This window comes from Vidua macroura, chromosome 1, assembly GCF_024509145.1.
Source record: "Vidua macroura isolate BioBank_ID:100142 chromosome 1, ASM2450914v1, whole genome shotgun sequence".
NCBI classification, from domain to species: Eukaryota; Metazoa; Chordata; class Aves; order Passeriformes; family Viduidae; genus Vidua; species Vidua macroura.
In genome coordinates, this window is record NC_071571.1 from 80468482 (window position 1) to 80488974 (window position 20493).

Sequence of the window (20493 nt, forward strand, 5' to 3'; positions counted from 1 at the left end):
TTTACAGTAGTGTAGAGAAAGTCGCTGAGCTGAAATTATGAGCATAAGGGAAAGTATGGGCAAAGAATACACAGGAAGAAGCAAGAAGTGAAGAAGTTAAGTTTTTATATGTTTGTTCTGCTTTTACTCTTTCCTATGCATCTGCTAGTGACAGCTGCTGGAAAGCAGAATACTGGTTTAACATGGACCATTGGTCTCATGCATTTCAGGCAATCTTATGTAAAATACTTCAAGAAATCTGAGTACTTTAAGCTCTGACAAAAAAACATACTTACCACTTGACTGCATAGTCTAGTTACTATTACTCCCAAAGAAAAAAATCCCCACCCTTCCTTAAGGCTATTTGTTCCATGGTAACAAGTCAATAATAAGTGATTGCAAAACCATTCTACATAAAAATAGACCTAATTTGAGCTCATCTAAAAGTGATCTGCCTGCCATACTTCCTCTTCAAATTCCATGACAATCAAGTGCTTTCTCATTTGAAGGGACTGCTTAGCCCAAAACATTCTGAAATCACTCAGTTCCCTGTTAATGACATATGCACTGTCAGAAGAGATACATCAGTTTTTAGCCTGGGACTTCAAACCCTGCATCAATGAAGCAGTTCCCCGTGTCAGCCTCTTCAGGATTTGTTGACTGCCTGTCACTCACTTCCCAAAGATCACTCAAAAGAAAACCAGTGTAGTCCGTAATCATCTGTATTGATAATATATAGCATTCTCCTTTATTTGATGCATGCAAAGGCATCTGTCTGGAACAAACGCTTAACAAAATATGCACTTTGAAGTCACTAGCAGTTACAATTTTCTTTGGTAAGAGCTTCTGTGCTCCTTACAGCTTAGAAGTACTATCCCATGCCTCTTACTCCAGAAGACCCTGAGTGCCTCTCAATCAAGAAGTCCCTTATTTCTCATTAAAAGGCTAGTGATTAACTTCAAAGACAAAAATTATTATTTTCAGCTACTCTTGGTACTTCTTTCAAGTCCGTCAAGTATTGGCCATTTATAGTCTCCTCGCTCAATCCTTACCTTTTCAGCATCCTGCTCAAACAGCCTGAGCTGAAAGCATTGGTCCAATTTCAATTTCCGCACATGCCACATCTGATGCAGATGCTGCCGTGTTGAGTGCAGCCTGTCCAGCATGGTGGACACTTTGGGTAAAAGGTTCTGTAAGTCTGCATTCCCTGACCCAGAGTTCTTTTTGGGAAAGCTATCACTGCTCTGTATCCGCTGGAGCAGCTTTTGTCCTTCCACATCAAGGTCCTCGATAGGGGCCTTAATGACTTTCTTTTTTAATTGTGAATGCTCCTCTATCATATTGCGAGCACCTTCCAGGTCCTGAGGCATTTCCTTTTTTGACAATATATCTTGCAGCTCCTCCAGTCTGGACAGCATATGGGTTGCATTGCTAATGTAGTCCTCAAAGGCAACTCTGATTTCTATCCACTCCTCATGGTTATACTCCAAACAGCCATCAAATTCTGGGGTTAGCTGAGAAGGATCAACTACTTTGGTAAGGCCTTCCAGAGACACCATATTTGTCTAAAAAAATAAAAATAGAAAGAATACTGTTACTGAAATGAATTTGAAATTTCCTTTCAAGTTTTTTTCTTTTTGTTAATTTTGCTCATGAATCCACACAACAACTTTTGTCACACATTTCACATATCAATTCTGATCAGCAGAAGACAGAAGGTCTTGCAGGTATTTTCCCACATTTCTTTCTTACCTCGCTACATTTAAGAACAAAACAGCAACCAGTCTTTCAATTACTGTTTTAAGTTTTGACTTTGTGTATTGCAAAGCTGCAGGAGGAAAACAGCAAGGTTTATTCAGCTGATTTCCTCTGGATTCTGGAGATATCAATATTACCATAATGCAAACTAAGATAAAGAGACAAAACCTAAGTTTTTATCATTTGGAGGAAAAACCTAATTCAATCTTTCTTGAGCTTACAAAAAGAATATAAACAACAACATACACAATTACTTAGCCTAAGTACATGAAGAAAACCACATTTCTTCTAGCACCATTGGTCTAAAGTACGTCTCCTTCCAGCCAGAATATAATTTATCTGAGAGTTTTCAAGGTGCTGATCATTAGTGAGAACATTTAAAACCACATAATAAATCTAAATTTGTATACCATAGGGGAAATTACCTCAAACTCAAACTTAGAGCTGCCAAAGTTAGTCCTCTGTTTCTGCCAGAAATTGTCTGGCTTGATTATCAGTGCAACATGAATACAACATGGAAAGGATTCCTGTAAAATCTTCAGCAGAGGCTTTATGGAGTCCCATTTTGACCCACGCATATCTACAATGACGGTGAATCCTCGTTTACATACTTCCTCACTGCAGAAAACAGAAGGAAAGGTTATCAAGTAAGTGTTTCAATTTCCAACACAACACTCTACTGCACCACACTGTCTAATGAACGTGGTCTCCTCAGGGTCTCACTGCTGACTAGCTGACCATATACAACAGATCTCACAACTCTCTTAAGATGCTTCTTTCACCCCCATGCCAAACTCCTTGTGGGGGATAGCTTTATATCTGTTGCTGATGTGATATTCTGCCATTATCTTAATTTTCATTTTCACTGTTTATATGCATGATGATTCATCACCCAGTCTTGTTTCTCCCTCACCTTACACATACAGTAAACCTACCATTTCGTAAAGCAGCATTACCTAATACATTTTAAATTTACTCTTCAGAATACACACACACACTTATTTGACTAATGATAATATTCATGTCTAATGATTGAGGGGATCCTCTAAAAAGACAGAAGATGGCAAACTTTTCTTACCTACCACTTTGCAACTTTTTCAAACTGTCTCAGATTTAGAACCATTTTATCTGAGAGTTAAGAGTCTGTAGAGGAAAGACACCCATTTATTGACAATTTCTTTTGTAACAGGATTGATTTTTGAATAGTTAAAGGACAGCAAAGTATTTTATGGTTGTGAAGAAAATCACATCAATATGTTTCTATAAAATTTAAGCTTAATTTTGCTGTCCAAAAGTTGACAGACCTTACACTCAAATTCTCTGTCATTCCCTCTGAGAATGGAAAATTTAATTTATTTTCATCAATATCTTCCGTACATTTAGTTCTTGCCACTGATCAAAAGTGACAATCACCACCACCACCAGAAACTCTGATTTTCTTCCAGCAGAATTTGCTACATGACCTTGTAGTATGACCAGAGGAAGGAAAGCATTTCAAAACCAATGCATCATAGCCAAGAGACTATCAAAAAGGACCAAATGTCCATAGTTTGAGTATGAGTCACTTTCAGGGATGTGACTAATTCAAATGCCATTCTACAGTTCATGTGGTGAGGTTTTTGGAGTGTCCAAGAGGCAGGGAAGCTTCACTGGCATATTTTACTCAGTCTTATTAGCTACATTGCAGAAAGATGGATTATGACTGATATAGGAGATCTGGGAAAAGTGGTAACATGGGTTCCTCAGAAGGGGAAGTTTTATTTTCCTTTGAAAAGTTTAAAGCTAGGGAAAAGAAGAGAGAATAAACATCCCACAACATTTTGAAAAATGAATTTATCATGATAAATGCTGGCTCTCCCACCTGCCCATAGGAATGCCAAAAATGGCAATGGCAGAAGCAAAATATATTAAAAGTAACTAGCTTGGCATACATGTAGGCATACAACATAACAATTTTCTGACCATGGTGAAAATGTTTACTAAAATCCTCACAGGATTCAAGGAAAAAAAAAAAAACACCTACTGTCTTAAAGATAGACCCATTACTGAAAGGCCAAATGGCAGTAGGAGCGCTGCTCAGCCCATCCCTATCCTATTGAACTGAGGATTGCACAGGGAATGCTTGCCACTAATTCACAAGGCATGCATCTACTGGGGTGTCCAAAGTAGGCCCTCAGCGTGTGATACAGTACAGCTCTGTGCTCCATCATGGAGCCACATCACCTCACACAAGCTGAATTTCTTTTGGCCAAGGATCACAAGAATTGTTCTAGGGAGTCAAGGTCATGTATTGGTAAGTCTTAACTACACTAAAATAACTGGCCCACTCTGTGGTGATGCCATAAGTTTAGTTATATTTTTAAATCAGATAAATTGTAAAATCAGTTAAACTGTGAGATTAAGTCAACCTAAGCTTTTAGATCTCTTGCCAAACAACTGATACCTGTGATTCTTCAGCTACATCAAGTAACAGTACTGCAACAAATAACAGACAACCCAAAAAGTTCAGGGATATTTGTACCAATTGAGACTTCTAATTAGCTAGAGTTGCATAATCAGACCCTTAAACATGACTTGTATGAAAACAAGTCTTGCTTTTGATAAAGCTCCCTTTTATTCTCAGAAGTTTGCCATGCTTAAAGAGTATAAAACATGCACTGACTTTCTTTTAATTTTAGATCTATTGATCTAAACTAACTAACATACACCTTTTACCAGAGGAAGACTATTTCTTGCCCTAATTATCTCTAAAAAAATTCTTGGACACATTTTGATGCCTATTTATCTATTAACTTCTCTAGTAACTTGAAGCTCCAGATGGCTAGAATACATCTCACCATTCAAATCTGAGAGTAAAAGTTTCAAGCCTTCTTCCTGTTCTCCTTTCTAAGTCCCCAGAGTCCCTCAGTTAACTTCACAAAAACGAGGCCATGTATTCTCTCAGACAGATGCCTGAAGTTACTTTTATGAAACCACCTTTCTCAGTCAGAAACTAGTATTTGATTACATCAAGTGCAAAGACTCTCAGTAAATTAGCACATTACACAAATATGGAAGATACTGCACTCAAGGATGTTGTCCAAGGAATTTTTTTCAACTGTAATGACAACTGCTGCTTGTGGTCATAGATAAATAGAGTCAAGCACAGTCAGCATTGCTCCAGCAAGCAACAAATGCTGGAAGGTTCCAAGATAGAACTGAAGTCAGAGTCTTAGGATCATTTTTATTCCCAACTTGATTACTACAGAAAGCTAAGGAATATGAAGGAACGTTTTTTAGATACATACAAAATACATAACTTTTGTTTGAAGCATCTCATATATATATACAACTTTATATATATATATGGGAGTGTATATATGCACACACACACACTAGCACTGGATTTGACTTCTGCCAATTTATTTAAACAACTCACTGCAATTCATAGGTTGAATTGCTGATAACGCAATGATATCAGTACTTCAACAGATCATTCCACAGGTTTATCTGAGACCTTTACAAGCAATTTCTCATACCTTTCTCCTGGTTATTTCCATGCTGTATTGGGACACTATGATTTACCTAACACAAATAAGAGTTAGGAGTCCTGTGCTCACTGCACTCCACACAAGGCATGTGGAGAACAACGACCAGCATGTTTCTAATTATTGATGCACTGAAAGTCTTTGAGCTGTATTTTCAGTCTTCAACACAGCAACACCAATGTGGCATGGCAGTGCCATTTCTGAGACACAAACTACTTTTAGCTAAAGCACATCAGCCCTTCTGCCAGCTGCCTTCCTTTTACAAGGCAGAGTAATTATTTCTCTTCCAAAAAGCCATTTGAAAATAGCAAATGACAAAACTTGGTATTGATTTGCTGATGTTATTAACTCACTCAGTCTGCTAGCTTGTGGGAGTACTGCAACATAATCCATTTATTTTGTTATACAGCCTTAGATGTTAACAGATGATCGCTTACCTAGGAATACACGCTAGATATGAAATTAGTCTTCTAAGGTCTTCTTGCCGTATTCTGTCGTGATTACTACGAGCTGGAAATGTTAGAATGGGACCTCCACGCTTATCTCTGCCACCTGAAAAATAAAAAATGTTAGAAGACCCCACAGCATAACATAAAATTAATTTTTTTTTGCAGAACTAGTCTTCCGTATCTACTTTTAAGAAGTGATTTCAACTTAAATGACAACATTGTCATTTTGAGACCAACTTAAGATTAAATTTTGGGAGTATTGATCAGCATATTGCCACAATTCCTACAGTGAAAAAGCAAATGCAAAAAAAAAAAAAAAAATTGAAACAAAGAATAAGCAGAGCATTGCACTTAGACATTACAGTCACCTTCAAATTTGACTGGTGAGTGTGACATCTCCAGCAAAGGCACTCTGTTATGTATTTAATTTTTGACTCAGCAATTGTACAGGTTTAATTTAAATACAGAATTATGCTACTTTGTAGGCAAGTATTTAGATGATATGGCAGCAGAGAGCACAGCTGTGGGAGATGTGCCCAGGTAGAGGAGCTCCTCCGCTTAGTGACAGAGCTCAGGGAGGAGGTGAGTAGGTTGAACCCAGATGGATCACTGTCATAGGAGATTACCTTCTGAAGGGAACAAAGGCCCAGTGTGCCAACTTCTTCAGGAAGTCTGCTGCCTCCCTGAGCCCAAGGTTAAAGATGTGATGAGAAAGCTTTCTACCCTGGTATGGCCCTTGGGAAAATCCATTATTATTAACCCATACTTCAGGGAGATAGAAAGAAATTGCAATAAGAAGCCCAAGTGCAATCAAGAGAGATGTGATTGAAGTCTCTCCCTGAAAGCCTTGGGATGACTGGTTGAAGGATCAGGAGCACAGGTAGTGCTTTCTCTGTGCTTCCTGTTGCAGGGAATGATAAGGGAAGAAATGGGAAGAGTCATCAGATCAATACCTGCCTCCGAGCCTGGTGTCAGCAGGAGATTTTGTAGGTTTTCTCATCATGGGTTGGTTTACATGACATTGAGCCTGCTGGTGACAGACAAGGTACACCTGCCTAAAAGGAGGAAAAGGATCTTTGCACAGGAATTATCAGGGCTCACTGAAAGAGCTTTAGACTTGATAAAGCCATGCTTGCTAGAGATCAGCACAGAGGCAGAACACCAATGTCTGAAGAATGGTGAACTAGCAAGGTCTTTCAGTCTGCCATCTCACAGGAGGTAGGAACAGAGATCCATGCAGCAGCCAAAATGTAAGAGATACTGATGTGTCAGAAAGCATGGAAGCACCTGAGAATGATCAAGGCTTTCAGGGAGAGACTTCAATCACATCTCTCTTGATTGCCCTTGGGCTTCTTATTGCAATCATGAATTACAGCTTCTGCCCCCAAAAAGGTGACAGAATTAATAGCCCAGCTGAAGTGCATCTATACCAATGAACATGGCTTGCGCAAAAAACAGGAAGACCTGGAAGCCACTGGGCAGCAGGAAAACTGTGACATAGCTGCAATCATGAAAACACGGTGGGATGACTTGCACAACTGGGATGCTGCAATGGATGGCTGTAAACCCTTCAGAACTGATAGACAAGGAAGGAGAGTCAGCAAGGTAGCCCTGAACATTAGGAGTGATTGTCTAGAGTTTAATGATGGTGACAAGAAAGTTGACTGTTAAAGGGGAAGTTTGCAGGTGATGCCAGGTTGGGCAGGATTGGATTGATGGGCCAAGGTCAGTAGTATGAGGTTGAACAGGGCCAGGTGCCAGGACCTGCACTTGGATCACAACAACCCAAGGCAGAGCCACAGGCTGGGGGAAAAGAGGCTGGAAATCTGTCTAGTCAGGAAAAGGACCTGGAGGTGCCAATTGACAGCAGCTGAACAGGACCCAGAAGTGTGCCTAGGTGGCCAAGAAGGCCAATGGCATCCTGGCCTGTTTCAGCAACAGTGTGGCCAGCAGGACCCGGGCAGTGATCATCCCCCTGTATTTGGCACTGGTGAGGGCACACCTCGAATCCTGCGTCCAGTTCTGGGCCCAGTCACTACAAGAACATTTGAGGTGCTGGAGTGTGTCCAGGGATGGGAGGCAGAGCTGATGAAGGGTTTGGAGGACAAGGCTTATGAGGAGCCTCTAAGGGAGCTGGGATTGTTTAGCCTGGAGAAAAGGAGGCTCAGATGACACCTTACTGCTCTCTGCAACTCCCTGAAAGAAGGCAGCAGTGGGGTGAGTGTTGTTCTCTTCTACAAGGTAACAAGCTTCAAGATGAGAAGAAATGACCTCAAGTTGCACCAGGGAATGCTTAGATGAAATATTGGGAAAAAATTTCTTACCAAAAGAGCTGTCAAGCATCATGCCTGGGGAAGTGGTTGAGTCACCACCCCTGGTGGCATTTAAAAGATGTGTAGATGCAGCACTTGGGGACATGGTTAGTGGTAGACTTGGCAGTGCTAGGTTAAGGGCCAGAATCAAAGACCTTTAAGACCTCTTAAAGGCCTTTTCCAACCTAAATGATCTTGGAATTCAGTAATTAAACTAATTACTAGGAGAATTTAGGTGTATAATATTTCACACTCAATATGGAGATTGAGCAGATGGAAACTATTTAACCATTGAATTTGTATTTTTATCCTGTTCTGATTTGCAGATTCCCAATTGTCAGTTTATAGTTTTTTATTTTGTTAGAGACACAGGAAATTCTGAATCTACTTAATATATAAGGCAAAAAATCTGACGTAAGTGGTTCCACTTAAATGCATTCATCTCAACCCTAAAATTGCACAGACTTGCTATAGTCAAATAGTAAAATATAATTTTATATCCAACCCCTTGCTAGTGACAACAAAATGTTACTATTGCTAAACGCCAAATTCAAGCCCAGCAGGATGTCTTTATCAACACATCTATAATAGCACAAACAGATTCTTGCAAGCTAAATTTCACATATATGTTTTCAACCACAGATGTGTCGACTGTTTTCTCCTGTCCCATGGAAACGCAGAAAAACACTATCTTCAGCCCAGAATTTCTCATTTCAAATCAGCTTCTCATTGTGATTCCATGTTGCTAAACAAAGTTTTTCAAAAATTACTTAGAAAGGAAGGTCAAGCGAAGATAAAAATAAATATAAAAACAATAAATAATACCAGTAACTCAAAAATTCATCACTATCCCCTCCAACACAGTTAGCATGTGTTTGCCAAAGACACTAAGCCTGGCTGTCAAAGTCTCTAGAGATTGTCTACATTGGACATGCTCCCTGTCAGACACTAAATGAAACTCAAAAGAGGCAAAAGCATCTTTGAATCTCCATCAAGCTACAATGCCAGAAAGCAAAATTCAAAAGGAAATTCATATTCTTATCTTCCATGACCCTCTTAAGAGAGACATAAGATGAAAAATGTAGTTGTTTCATTCTAATGGAGATAGGCAAGTCTTGACCATCCTGACTCACTCGCCACGCAGAGAGCTTTGAGGATTTGCACATAGCAAATGACAGGGGGAAAAAAAAAAAAAAAAACAAAAAAACCACAACAAGACAGCAGCTGTAAGAGAAAGGAATGATAAATGACAAGACAGAGTTCCACAGCCAAGGCCCCTGCTGAGCTCCAGAGCCATCACTGGGTTCCAAGGCTACCAAGAGTAGTTGATAGCCTGCTACAGCCCTTAATGATCTCTCTCCTCATTGCACCATAGGCCACTACCTTCAGGTCTACCAGTTTCAACTGGTAAGTGCTACTGACTCCAGTCCCCCAGAAAAATTGCTTAGGGTGGGTATTCTTTAAAAAGCAGCAGCTAGCTGGCAAAAGCATAAGCTGAATTGTCTTTAACACTCTCTGAGCATTTTATGCAAATGTCCTGTTACATGCAGTCAACTCAGACCAGTCCTCCAGGACTTTCCCACTCTGCAACTCCGGTATCATGCAGTTTTTCAATATGGCATTTTTATGTCATTCTGGATGCCCCTTCAGTTGGCTCCAGCTCCACGTACGTCACAGAAGAAGCCCATTTTTTAAAATGGTGCTTAAATTTCTGATAAATCATATCCTGAAACTTTTGTACATCAGAGACAAACTTTGTTGTACAAACTCTGGGCCTAGGTGAGTAATAAATTAATACAGCCTTGATTTTAGATGAAAAGAACTTGACTATCCAGTCTTAAACCACGTAGCAAATAATAATTTAAAAAAAAAGTTCCTAAGACTTGGGTTTTTTTCATCAGCTCTAATGACAGCTTTCTTAGGCCTTTTACAATAACTAACTCTCATTTCCTTTGTTCCTGATGCTCCTGTGTCATATACAAATGGGAAAGTTAAAAGCAACAATGCATGAGGCATCAGTGGGAATTTCCTGTCTTGCAATAGTCTTTATCCAACTCAATCTTCTATTAATGTTTAACAAAAACATACTACACTACTACTGCTTTCATCAGTAAGACTTCCATTTTAATCCATTTCCTTTGATACACTGCCGCACCCCACTATGGAGGTATTCTGTTTATGCCAAAATGTGTCACACAAACATCTATCTGGTAACTCACATGAGTCGCCTAACATGCATCATTTCTCTTTAGTGCACATCACTAACAGCAGTATTTTCGATGGCCTCCAAATGGCACTAAAATCCAACAGGCTGAGTAGTGCATTTTTAAGAAATACCTTTTAACCTAGTTACAAAGTACTCTGGTAAAGAAAGCTAAAGAGTTGGCTTTTATGGCACGACAAGTTACCAAGGGCTATTTCCTTATATAAAACCAAGATAACTGCACCTTGTAAGAAAATGCTCTCCTTGCTTAGGTATGTATAGAGATATGTGACTATTTGTACTTTGACAGGTTTCAGTTTAAATTTAACACAAAAAAAAAAAAAAAAAAATGCATCCAAGACTCTATTTGTACTCCATAGAAAAGCCTAGAGATGTAACTGTTTCAAGTGGTAAGACATCCAGTGCTCAAGCAGTTTACTTCTCAGTTAGGTGAAAATCTGTTCAGTAAACCAAATGAATGAAATGAAATGAACAAATATCTTTGTGTTCCCAGGTACAAAGCTTCACAGTTCTAGTTGCACAGTGGTTAAGTTCTAGTGGTGGTGCTACTTTACTGGGGGAAGGGGAAGAATACACTGAAGAGTACTGTTGAAGGTTGTTGTATTTAAGGGTTTCTTAATTCATTTGCACTACTAATCTCGTTCCATTTGAGTTTCACTTGCAAGGGAAATGTGAAACTATGGATTTTGGCAGATCAGTTTTAGCCAGTCTTGTTGCCCACAGCTGTTTGCTCCATTCTTCCATTAGGAGTTGCTACCTTCACACAGGCAAGTTGGCAATCATTTATTTCTGCCAACACCTCCTCTGTTCTGGTTCACAAATTATCATCTCCCCTTAAATTTATCTTCATCTTTCATTTGGCCCATTTCACTTTCACTGAATTAAAGCCTTTCAGAATGCCATCTGCTTACGAACTAACATTAGAAAAACCCATCATTTTTCAGGTCCCTTCTAAGGGGTCTAAACTAAGTACTGGACAACTTAAAAATTCAGAGGTTTTGGAGTGAAAACTGACTTCATTTTCATTCAATTACATAAGATAAGTTCCAAAAAGTAATGAGGGATTGAAATATTGTGCTTAACCCCCTTTTCTCCTCTTCTTTCCCTCTAAAAATAAGAGTTCTAAGCAAGCCTTCACCAGTACTACAATTCCCAAGCTACCAGGAAAATTTGGCTTACTCATTACAGTTGCTAGGATATTTTAAGAAAAAAAAATTTAAAAAAGAAAATAAACAAAGAAAAACCTTCATCCACACATTTTTTTGCTTTGTACCTCTACTTTACTCGGCAGAGTGGACAGGATAAAGTACTATGTACTACATGCTGTGCTTGCAGGTGTCAGCATCCATGCACAGCAAAGAGTACATCCATACACTCTTAAAGAGTAAAAAGCAGTTTACAAAAATAAGCACCTCAGCCCATCATTTCACCAAGTAAAGTTACTTATAATGTTATAGACTAAGTTATGATACTAACTCATATAAATCCCACTGTTAAATTCTCCTGCTATTCCTTGTTCAGTAACCAACCAAATTCAATGTGCATGCTGGAATTACCTAAAATTACATGCTAAGTCAGTTCACCATGAAAATACTAAGTGTGCTTCAAAAGACAGGCAACTGAAGTTCACTTCTGCAACAGACATATTTCTCCAAAATATGCTGCAGATGGGTCAATAACAAAGGCATCTCTGTAAAATTCCCCATCAGAAGAACCAGAAATAAGAAAAGGAATATGATGTTGGTACAGAAGGTTCTAAGTTGCTGTAAATAATGATGTGTGGCCAGGGGGAATGCAGGACTTAACATGACCAAGACAAAAACTGGCAACGTTCCACATTCAAGAAAACATACCTCCTTTATTATGCCTTTCAAAACGCTTATGTTATGCTTAGGATATCCAACAGGAATCAGTGCTGCCCTAGCATTCCATGAACTTTGTAATGATATTTAAAGTATTTAAAATACTATTTTACATGCTACTAACAACACAGTTGGGCATTCTTCAAGAGAAAAAAAACTGTACCTGAAAGGTATGCAACTTTTTCCTTTAAAATTGGCAATACTTCCATAGCCTTCATTTCATCATTTTTGCGAAACCCTGAAAAAAAGAAGAGAAGATGATTAGTCAGAAATTCAGACAAGCCTAGCTTCTACATTTAATGAATGCACTGAAAAACATTTACCTTTGGAATACATTCTGAATGTTATGATTACAGGAATTAAGATAACCTTACAATAAAAGTCTGTCCAAAAATAAACTAAACTTTAAAGATATATTAATGGCAAGTCATCACTTTGACCAGCTTAACTCAAATAGCAAGGCCTGTTAGCAAGCCTCAGTAGAAAACAAGATTCCAGAATTAGCCTTTTTCATCAGTTAATAAAAACTATCATATGGATCCCATGGCTTTTATGCATTCCAAATCCCACTTTTTTTTTTTTTTTTTCCTAGCAGGGATAAAGAGTATCAAGCTATAAGAAGTAGGTTTGCTTAGAACAATTACCATTAAAAAAAACCCCAAATCCCAAACCAAAAACCCCACCCAAAATCCCACAACAACAAAGACAAACAAACAAAAACACCCAAACAAAAAACCCCACCAAAAAAACCCCAACCCACCCAAAAAACACAAAACACCCACCAAAAATCCCCAACACTATTTACATGCAACATTTCTTAAATCACTTCTGTAAGCAGAATTTTTTTCTGGTGCCTGACAGGAGCAGCATTTTGCAACTAAGAGGACATTTTACCATACTAACTCTGTACATACATGTGATATGACACTGTGACCAAGGTGAGTGATTACAGTCAATGCTGCAAAGCAGCACATCACCAGCTTGTCCCTCCTTCTCTGCTTCCTATTTCTACTACTCTAGTTCTGTGGCCAAATTCTAAAGTTCTTCCTTCTTTGACAAGGAAGATTTAGGAAGCATTTTTTTACATTATATTTCACCTGTACAATACAGATTGGCCATATTGGCCAATAGGATTTTGTTCATCTTATAAATAGAACTGGATGACACATCTTCAACTAACTTTTGTGTACAACCCTTCCTGGTCTCTTTGGATTAATGTGTGTTTAAAATAATCCTATATCCAAAGAAAGTACCTCTGCTGGGGTAAGTGGGAAGCTCATTGCTTCTCTATAACTACTGAAGCACAAAAGTGCTGTTAAGACTTTTCCTCCTCAAAAATATCCAAATGCTTCATACCCTTTGGTCTGAGGTTCTGAGTTTAAATGAAAAAGCTGTGCACCTCTAAACTAAAACTTGAAGGTATCAAACTAGTGTCATCAAGTAATATAAGACCTATATTTGAGGGCATCACATATGTAAATTACCTCAGAGGTTTTCCACTGCACAGAGCAGTACCAAGACTTCTGTGCCACTACAGTATCTAGTTATGGGCACTACCCTTCAAACAGACCCAGGGTGCACCAAGCACAACACCCAAGGGACAAAGATGGTCAGGTGTTTGCATGCCATCATCTATGCATCTGTTTCACCTGAAGAACTGCAGGAAGATGTGGTGGCAGTCCTCAGAACACATAAAGCCTACTGGTGACAAAAACCTACAGAATTTAAAAGCTTAGAATTACAGCAAGAAGTTTACTAGACAGCAGGAAATTTTGTAAAAGAAAGAACTCTGAACAGCACATAGGATTGCCTATGGAAGACTACGGCCTATCCATGACTGGGGATTTTTAAAACGTGCTCAGACAAATGTCTGTCAGCATTGGGTCCCTCAAGTTCACCATAACTGAAGTGTTCAACCAGGGCATTATCTCAGCACTCAAAGAATGCAAACAAAAGAAAACAAAACAAATCAATTTCCAGCTAGATGGAAGTTCCCTGGCTAGTTCTTTGTTTTTTCCATGGATATCACCGACCAAAACAATCCCAAAATTCAGTACGTATTTTCAGAAAGGCTAGACGGAAAACTGGTTTTTTGGTCAACCACACAGCATGGAGGGTTTCAACATGATGGACAGTATTTTGCAATTACGCAGCAACTCCAGACTGGCAAAGCAGTGCAGGGTTTACTTTCATGTTTGCACTTAAGCTCTCAAGAGTCTAAGACACAGTGAAAAGAACCTCATGCATTATTACTCCTCCAGAGAACTGGCTATGGTTATCAGCCTTTTACTGAAACTGCCTACAGTTTTGTTCCTACTACATTTCTGTTTGTTATGGACTAGAACTCTAAATAGCTTTAAGAAAAAGCCTGGGTTTAAATAAGTCACCTAAAAAGACAGCAAATACCCTTTTCCACCTTGAAATATTTGGGCTTCCGTTGACTGCTAAGGCATACAGGCAGACTTGCAGAGTTAATTTTTTTTTTTTTTTATGTGCTTTGAGCTACTCACCATAAGCTTAATGCCAATTTAGCATGCTCAGCTTTCATATCAACCATGGCAGTTCTTTTTCTTTACAGTAAATTCAGAGGTAGAAAACACTTTCTCCTCACCTAAAAAGCATGCAGAAACTAGTGCCGTACTTTGCTGTCTCTCTTAGCTCAAAATTACCCAAGACACTGATGTTACCACAATTGCTTGCTCAGATTTCTAGGCCCTTAAACTACTTCACCTCGGATGATGATGCGCAGAAGCTGCACGGTTTTACTTTGCCTGTGGCATGTAAGAAGCGAGAAACATTTAGCTAACATTTCTCTGACTATTAAGGGGCCGCTCAAGGTAAACACCCTAGCAAATACGTTAGTGCTTGGCTCATGTTCTGCATCTGCATATCCTTAAGGCTGACTGCCTTGGATTATCATATTCCTGCTGCTCTAAACAGTCTATTTTTATTCCAGTTCTGCAGTGTTAAAGCTTAACTGAAAAGACTGTGGGGATTACAACAGATGAAAGAATGCTGGGGAGCAAGGAGGGTGAATACGGCAGGAAAGTATCGTTTTTATCTCCAACAAAGCAAAAATAAAACAAAAACCAGCAATATAAGCAGGTCTTAAGGGCTTGGGGTGGGTCCTCCCTCCCCCTTTTCAAAGCCTCTTCTCCACAAAACATTCGTGGATGTGAGGATTTGAGGATTTAATTAGAAAAAAAAAATTAAAAGGCATTTACCACACTCAAATGAAATGCCATAAATATCTGCACCAATCTCTCCCTCCACAGCTCAGCATCCTCCGCGCCAGCCGGCTGCATCACATGCTCCTGGGGGTGATGTCATCCCTGCCGGGCCGGCCGGCTGCAGCTCCCGCCGCCGCGGTGCCGCCGCAGTGCCCGCAGCTCCCGCCCCGCGCAGCCACGGGCGGGCACCGCGGCGATCCCCGACCCCCGATCCCCACGGCGATCCCCGATCCCCACGGCGATCCCCGATCCCCACGGCACGGCTCGGCAAGCACGGGATTCCAGCGGCTATCGTTCCCACGGCACACGCTTCTCCCTTTGGAAGCACAATATGTACCTATGGCACGTATTTATGCTCTTCCACCTAAAAAAAGGCACTCTGATTTTAAAAGCGTTGCTTTCCATATTAAATCCTACGTCTTTTAAAGACCATTTCAGTCTTAAACTGGAAAATCGTCCTTCATATTTTCAATACCTATTAAAGGAATACTCATTTCACAGTTTCACATTTTTAGTAGGGAGTGGATGCCCTTCTGTTGTAACATACACCATACACGTGCTTTTGCCTAACTACCAGCAAAGAGGGAAGAAGCTCAAATTATGCTAATTAATAATTAATTTCAGTATATTCAGTAGAATTAGTAACACACGATTATGTAGTCCATTTCAATATCGGAGGTTCCCCCCAGCCCTCATGAAGAATTACACAATTACGCAATCCCTTGAGTTATCATATACAGTTTCCTACTAAACAGAACCTTAACAAAAACCAGCTATTTAAATGCTGTATCACACAACTAAAGACCTTTACAACATGGAATCAAGAAACAGTCACCTAAACATTTTATACATTGGAAAATTAAGAAGTCTACCCCACAAACACGCCATTTTCTCTTTGTCCCCACAACTTCAGAGCCTGAAGACACTATCAAGTAGCCAAATTCAGCAGACTTGTCTATATTAACCCCTTTTTCTCACGCTGTATGAAGCTAAGATAACTTGCTGCAATATATAATCTTATCCAAGTTAAAAGACCCATGAAAATACAACATTTTGGGATAGAGATATCAACCTACGAGGTTTCAGAGAGCCCCTTATTTGAACGGCCAGGACAGCCCCTTCTCATTTGGACTGCAAGTGTTCCCAAATCCCATGGTGACAACCTGGCTGCAGAGCTGCCTGTCCATCTGCCCTGGAGGACAGAGAGTAACCCTGTGTAACATGGCCCCCTTTGGCCTAGAATTCACAGCATTCCAGGAACTCAGCTCCTCCCCAGATACCCAGCTTGCTGAAACTTCCCAGTATTGAAACACATCAAGAAAGTCACCTTTAGAGGGGTAACAGGAAATAGGTACTCAGTGTGGCAATTCACACAACCCGGACAAATGCAGGATTAATGCTGAGGCTGAAGGAAACGAGGTAACTGTGCTAATCATCTTGCACTGCGAAGATCAGTAACTAGTCAGCCACACAATTCAGGGGAGCATACAAAATTACCTTACACACATCTTTTGAGGTAACAACTTGATTACAGAACTGTGATACAAACCAATGTTGAAAACAGCTTCCCCAAGAAGCACGGCTCCCCCAAGAATACTGAAGTGTTTACTTCAGAGGTAGCTTCAGTGATGTGCATTGTTCAGTTATGGCAACAAACATAAAATATGGGAACAGAAATTAGGACAACAAAAAGACTCAAATTGAGACTAAGAGCACTATCTCTTAACCAAAATGTTGACCAAGACTCATCCATTGCTGTCACACACAACTGACTTGAAATTTTTCTGAAACGTGGCTGAAGAAAAACACAAACGCCAAAAAGGAATGCTCTTATCCTAAAAACTCACACTCTTAATGACACAACTGCTTTTCACCTTGCAAATAAAAACAATATCTTTGAACAGGCACAAACAAAAAAAGCCAGACTCAACCCAGATTACTTTGATGCTTTAGGTTCTCTTTAGACTTCAGAATGACTCCCTGTTGTGTCATCAGCAAAAAGCAAGTGCCTCATCTGCCAGGCTGCTAACTCTAGCACCAGACTTCAACCCCCACCTCTTATTTGAAAGAAATCCTATGCTGGATCGAAGGAACATCTTTCAGTGAGTTATTTTCCAACAGAGTACTCTATTCACTCCAATGGACCTAATCCAATAGACTTTTGCTCAAAAATCCATGTGCTATGCTAAGATCTACAGGAAGGAAAAAAGAAAACACACATAGAAATTGCACTCAGAACTGCTAATTACCTGTTACTGGGTAACAACTGGACTGATCTAGGTTAGTCTTAAGTGAAAAGAAATAGCTGCTAAAAGACGAGATAGAACAACTTCCATGGGTGGGAAGGACACAGTTTCTCAACCAAAGCACCAACGTCCTTCACCCAGGCAAGGGAGTCATAACTGCAAACCATTCTCCACAACTCCTTGCAACCACTGGTCAGTCCCTTTGTGTTCAGCCTTATCTTGGAACAGAAAAATCTCCAAACTGTAGCTATTCAACATTTAAGCAAAAAGAATCCAAGATGTTGATGTCTTTAGCATTTTTTCTATTTCACAGCATGACTTATATCAATGACATGACACTGAAATCTAAACTATTCTCCCTTTATTTGTGCAACTATCCTAACTACATTTCACGACAAATTGCTTCTTAGTTAATCAAGCAAGAGGAGGGGGGAAAATAAGAGGTGTAGAGAAGCTCAAATGTAATTAGATTAGTGCATAACAGACTGATTAGGGTTTCATTATTTACCCTTATTCATTCCCCATATCACAAGATGATGACATCCCAGAAGATTTTAAAGATGATCTTAAATACCAGAATCCTACAGATTTATTCAAGTTTGTTTATCAGTTAACAACTGTGTATGCTAAACCTCAGCTGCAAGTTAACTTACACACTACATCCCACATTTTTCAAGTGTCAAGAAAGAAAGCACAAAGCAGGTTCCTGTTCTCCATTTTAAAATGGAGAGGCTTTAAAAAAATCAATCAGCGAGTAGATTTCTAAATAAGATATTAATCAGTGAGAAATAATTTTAAACAAGATACGAGGAGATTCACAAGCAGCCACTGTGAAAATTTCTATATTCTTATTCTGAAGTTAACACAGAGAAATCAGTATAATTAAGTCAGCAGAACCATTAGATTCTTTTATTTTTTCAATCACATTCAGAAAAAATGATTGCTGAACTCCCTAAGTCTTTGGGTTCATAAATGGAATCAGACTACTAAGACAAAGATGATAAAGAAAACTGAGCTTTCATAAGCAGCAAATGGCAAAAACCCATCAGTAAGTGAGAATATACCCCAAAGGGGTGGCAAAGGCAAGCAAAAGGTTAACTAAAGTTACTGCATGATGCGATTACTGATAGCTTTCCTTGATTTTAACTCAAGTATTTGAAGTGCCAATTTCACTTTTATGGTAGGCTTAACTTCTGGATGCAAGTAAAGGATTCATAGAGCAATCAGAGCTGTCAATTCACCAACTGCACTGTTACTGCTTCCCATTATAGACATTGCCTACATTCAGTGCTGCTCAGAAATCTCACTCCATCTTTCACATTGCAACAAAGCAAGAGAATTCAGGAAAATTACGGCGAATACTGCAATTCTCCTATCTTTTCTCAAGCTCCATGAGCTTGCAGATGACGAGTTTCAAAATCATCTCAGGAACACTAACTTTTAGGTACACCTGTTATGGCATCTTTAAGACTGCAGATCTTTCTTCCTAGAGCTAACAAGGAACTATCAGCAGGGTTTTTTTCATGGCATACAGATCACCAGGCAACATTAGTAACCTTGTCATTCATTTTTCTCAGTCCAGATTCTAAAATCACCGGGGGACTTCAACGAGGATAGTTTAGGTGCATACCATGGAAGCGGCATGATTTCAGTTGTGCCAGCAGCCTTAGTCATGAGCTTACGCAAAGTATTTAATGTAGTCATTTAATGTTAAGATCCTAGTACTGAATTCAAAGCAACTACAGGAGTACACCTTTGACTCCCTGCAGCTCTGATCAGGCTCAAGACCCATTCATCAAAAAACATTATACCTTCAAACTCTCACTTTAATCACAACAGCTCACAGAAACGTGCCTCCTATTCCCATTTTGTTTTGCATTCTATGCACTCTCTATACATGCTGTGGGGAACTGCACCACATCTGTACTGAGCTGGTATGCAGGAAACCAGGACCTCACAGAAGCAGACAACTGAGAAATTGTCTTGAAATAAGAAAATGAGATTCATTAGAAGGTTACTAGCTTTAAGTCACTTTCGGGTTTTGGCATATTTTCTAAGTGTTAAGAGGTTCTCTCTTACCATTTTCAACAGCTCTCCTCTTTGTCTTGACAGCAGGACACACCTCCCATCTCTGCAAATTATGGGAGAAGCACAATGTCATGCAGAGAGATGTGGGCCAATGGAAGACTGCTAGTGTACTTGACAGCAAATACTCAGACAAGATCAACTTCACTGACTGAATAACCTCGCTCTTCTTGGAAGCTGGCATACTCAGCTATTCCTCAGTTAGGAGCAATTACCAGAAAATGAGCCACTTCAGGTGTATGCTGCAAAATCTATTTCAGAACTGTCTTAAGAATCTAAGTTAAGGAAAATTCCAAATGCTAAATCTTTGCTAAAAATCTGTGAATTCCTTTTAAGTGTGTAACAAGAAGTTTAGAGTTATCCATGTAGTGAGGTCCTTTCCAACCAGATTCCAACCCTTTGATCCTATGAAATGTGCAAGCATCCATTTTCCAACTGCAACTTAGGATGGGACTATCAAAATCTGACCAGTTTTCCTCTTTTAAATGAGAAGAGCTGTGTTCCTAAATTTTTCTGTCCCTCTAGCAATGTTCAATTTGTTCTTGCTGCCCTGCCAACATTGTTGGAAGTTCATTTGTTTTGGTGGGAACTGCTCATCCATCTCTAAGTGCTGTGATACTTCAATTCACTGCCCTGCTGAGGTAGCAAACCTTTTTGTCAGGGTGTCCATCAGTAGCACACAGCTCTCACTGCAGTCAGGCACTTTCCCTGTTCACTGTTGCTACAGACACTCATGGCCTAGGGGTCTAAACTTTCAGGGCTATCAGGAGGGTACCCAACCTCCTACAAAAGACTGGTTTGACACGCAGTTGTTTTAACAA

General features: G+C 39.6%; 1 protein-coding gene across 1 annotated transcript in view; it reads right to left on the reverse strand.

Moving 5' to 3' along the window:
- TRIO (trio Rho guanine nucleotide exchange factor) overlaps window positions 1-20493 on the reverse strand; it is a 245629-nt gene that overhangs the window by 164019 nt on the left and 61117 nt on the right. Inside the window, exons 2-5 of the mRNA XM_053999279.1 lie at window positions 12275-12349; window positions 5702-5816; window positions 2163-2355; window positions 1032-1544 (exon numbers count right to left, since the gene is read on the reverse strand). Of these exons, the coding sequence (XP_053855254.1) occupies window positions 1032-1544; window positions 2163-2355; window positions 5702-5816; window positions 12275-12349 (896 nt within the window). The remainder of the gene's footprint in view (window positions 1-1031; window positions 1545-2162; window positions 2356-5701; window positions 5817-12274; window positions 12350-20493) is intronic.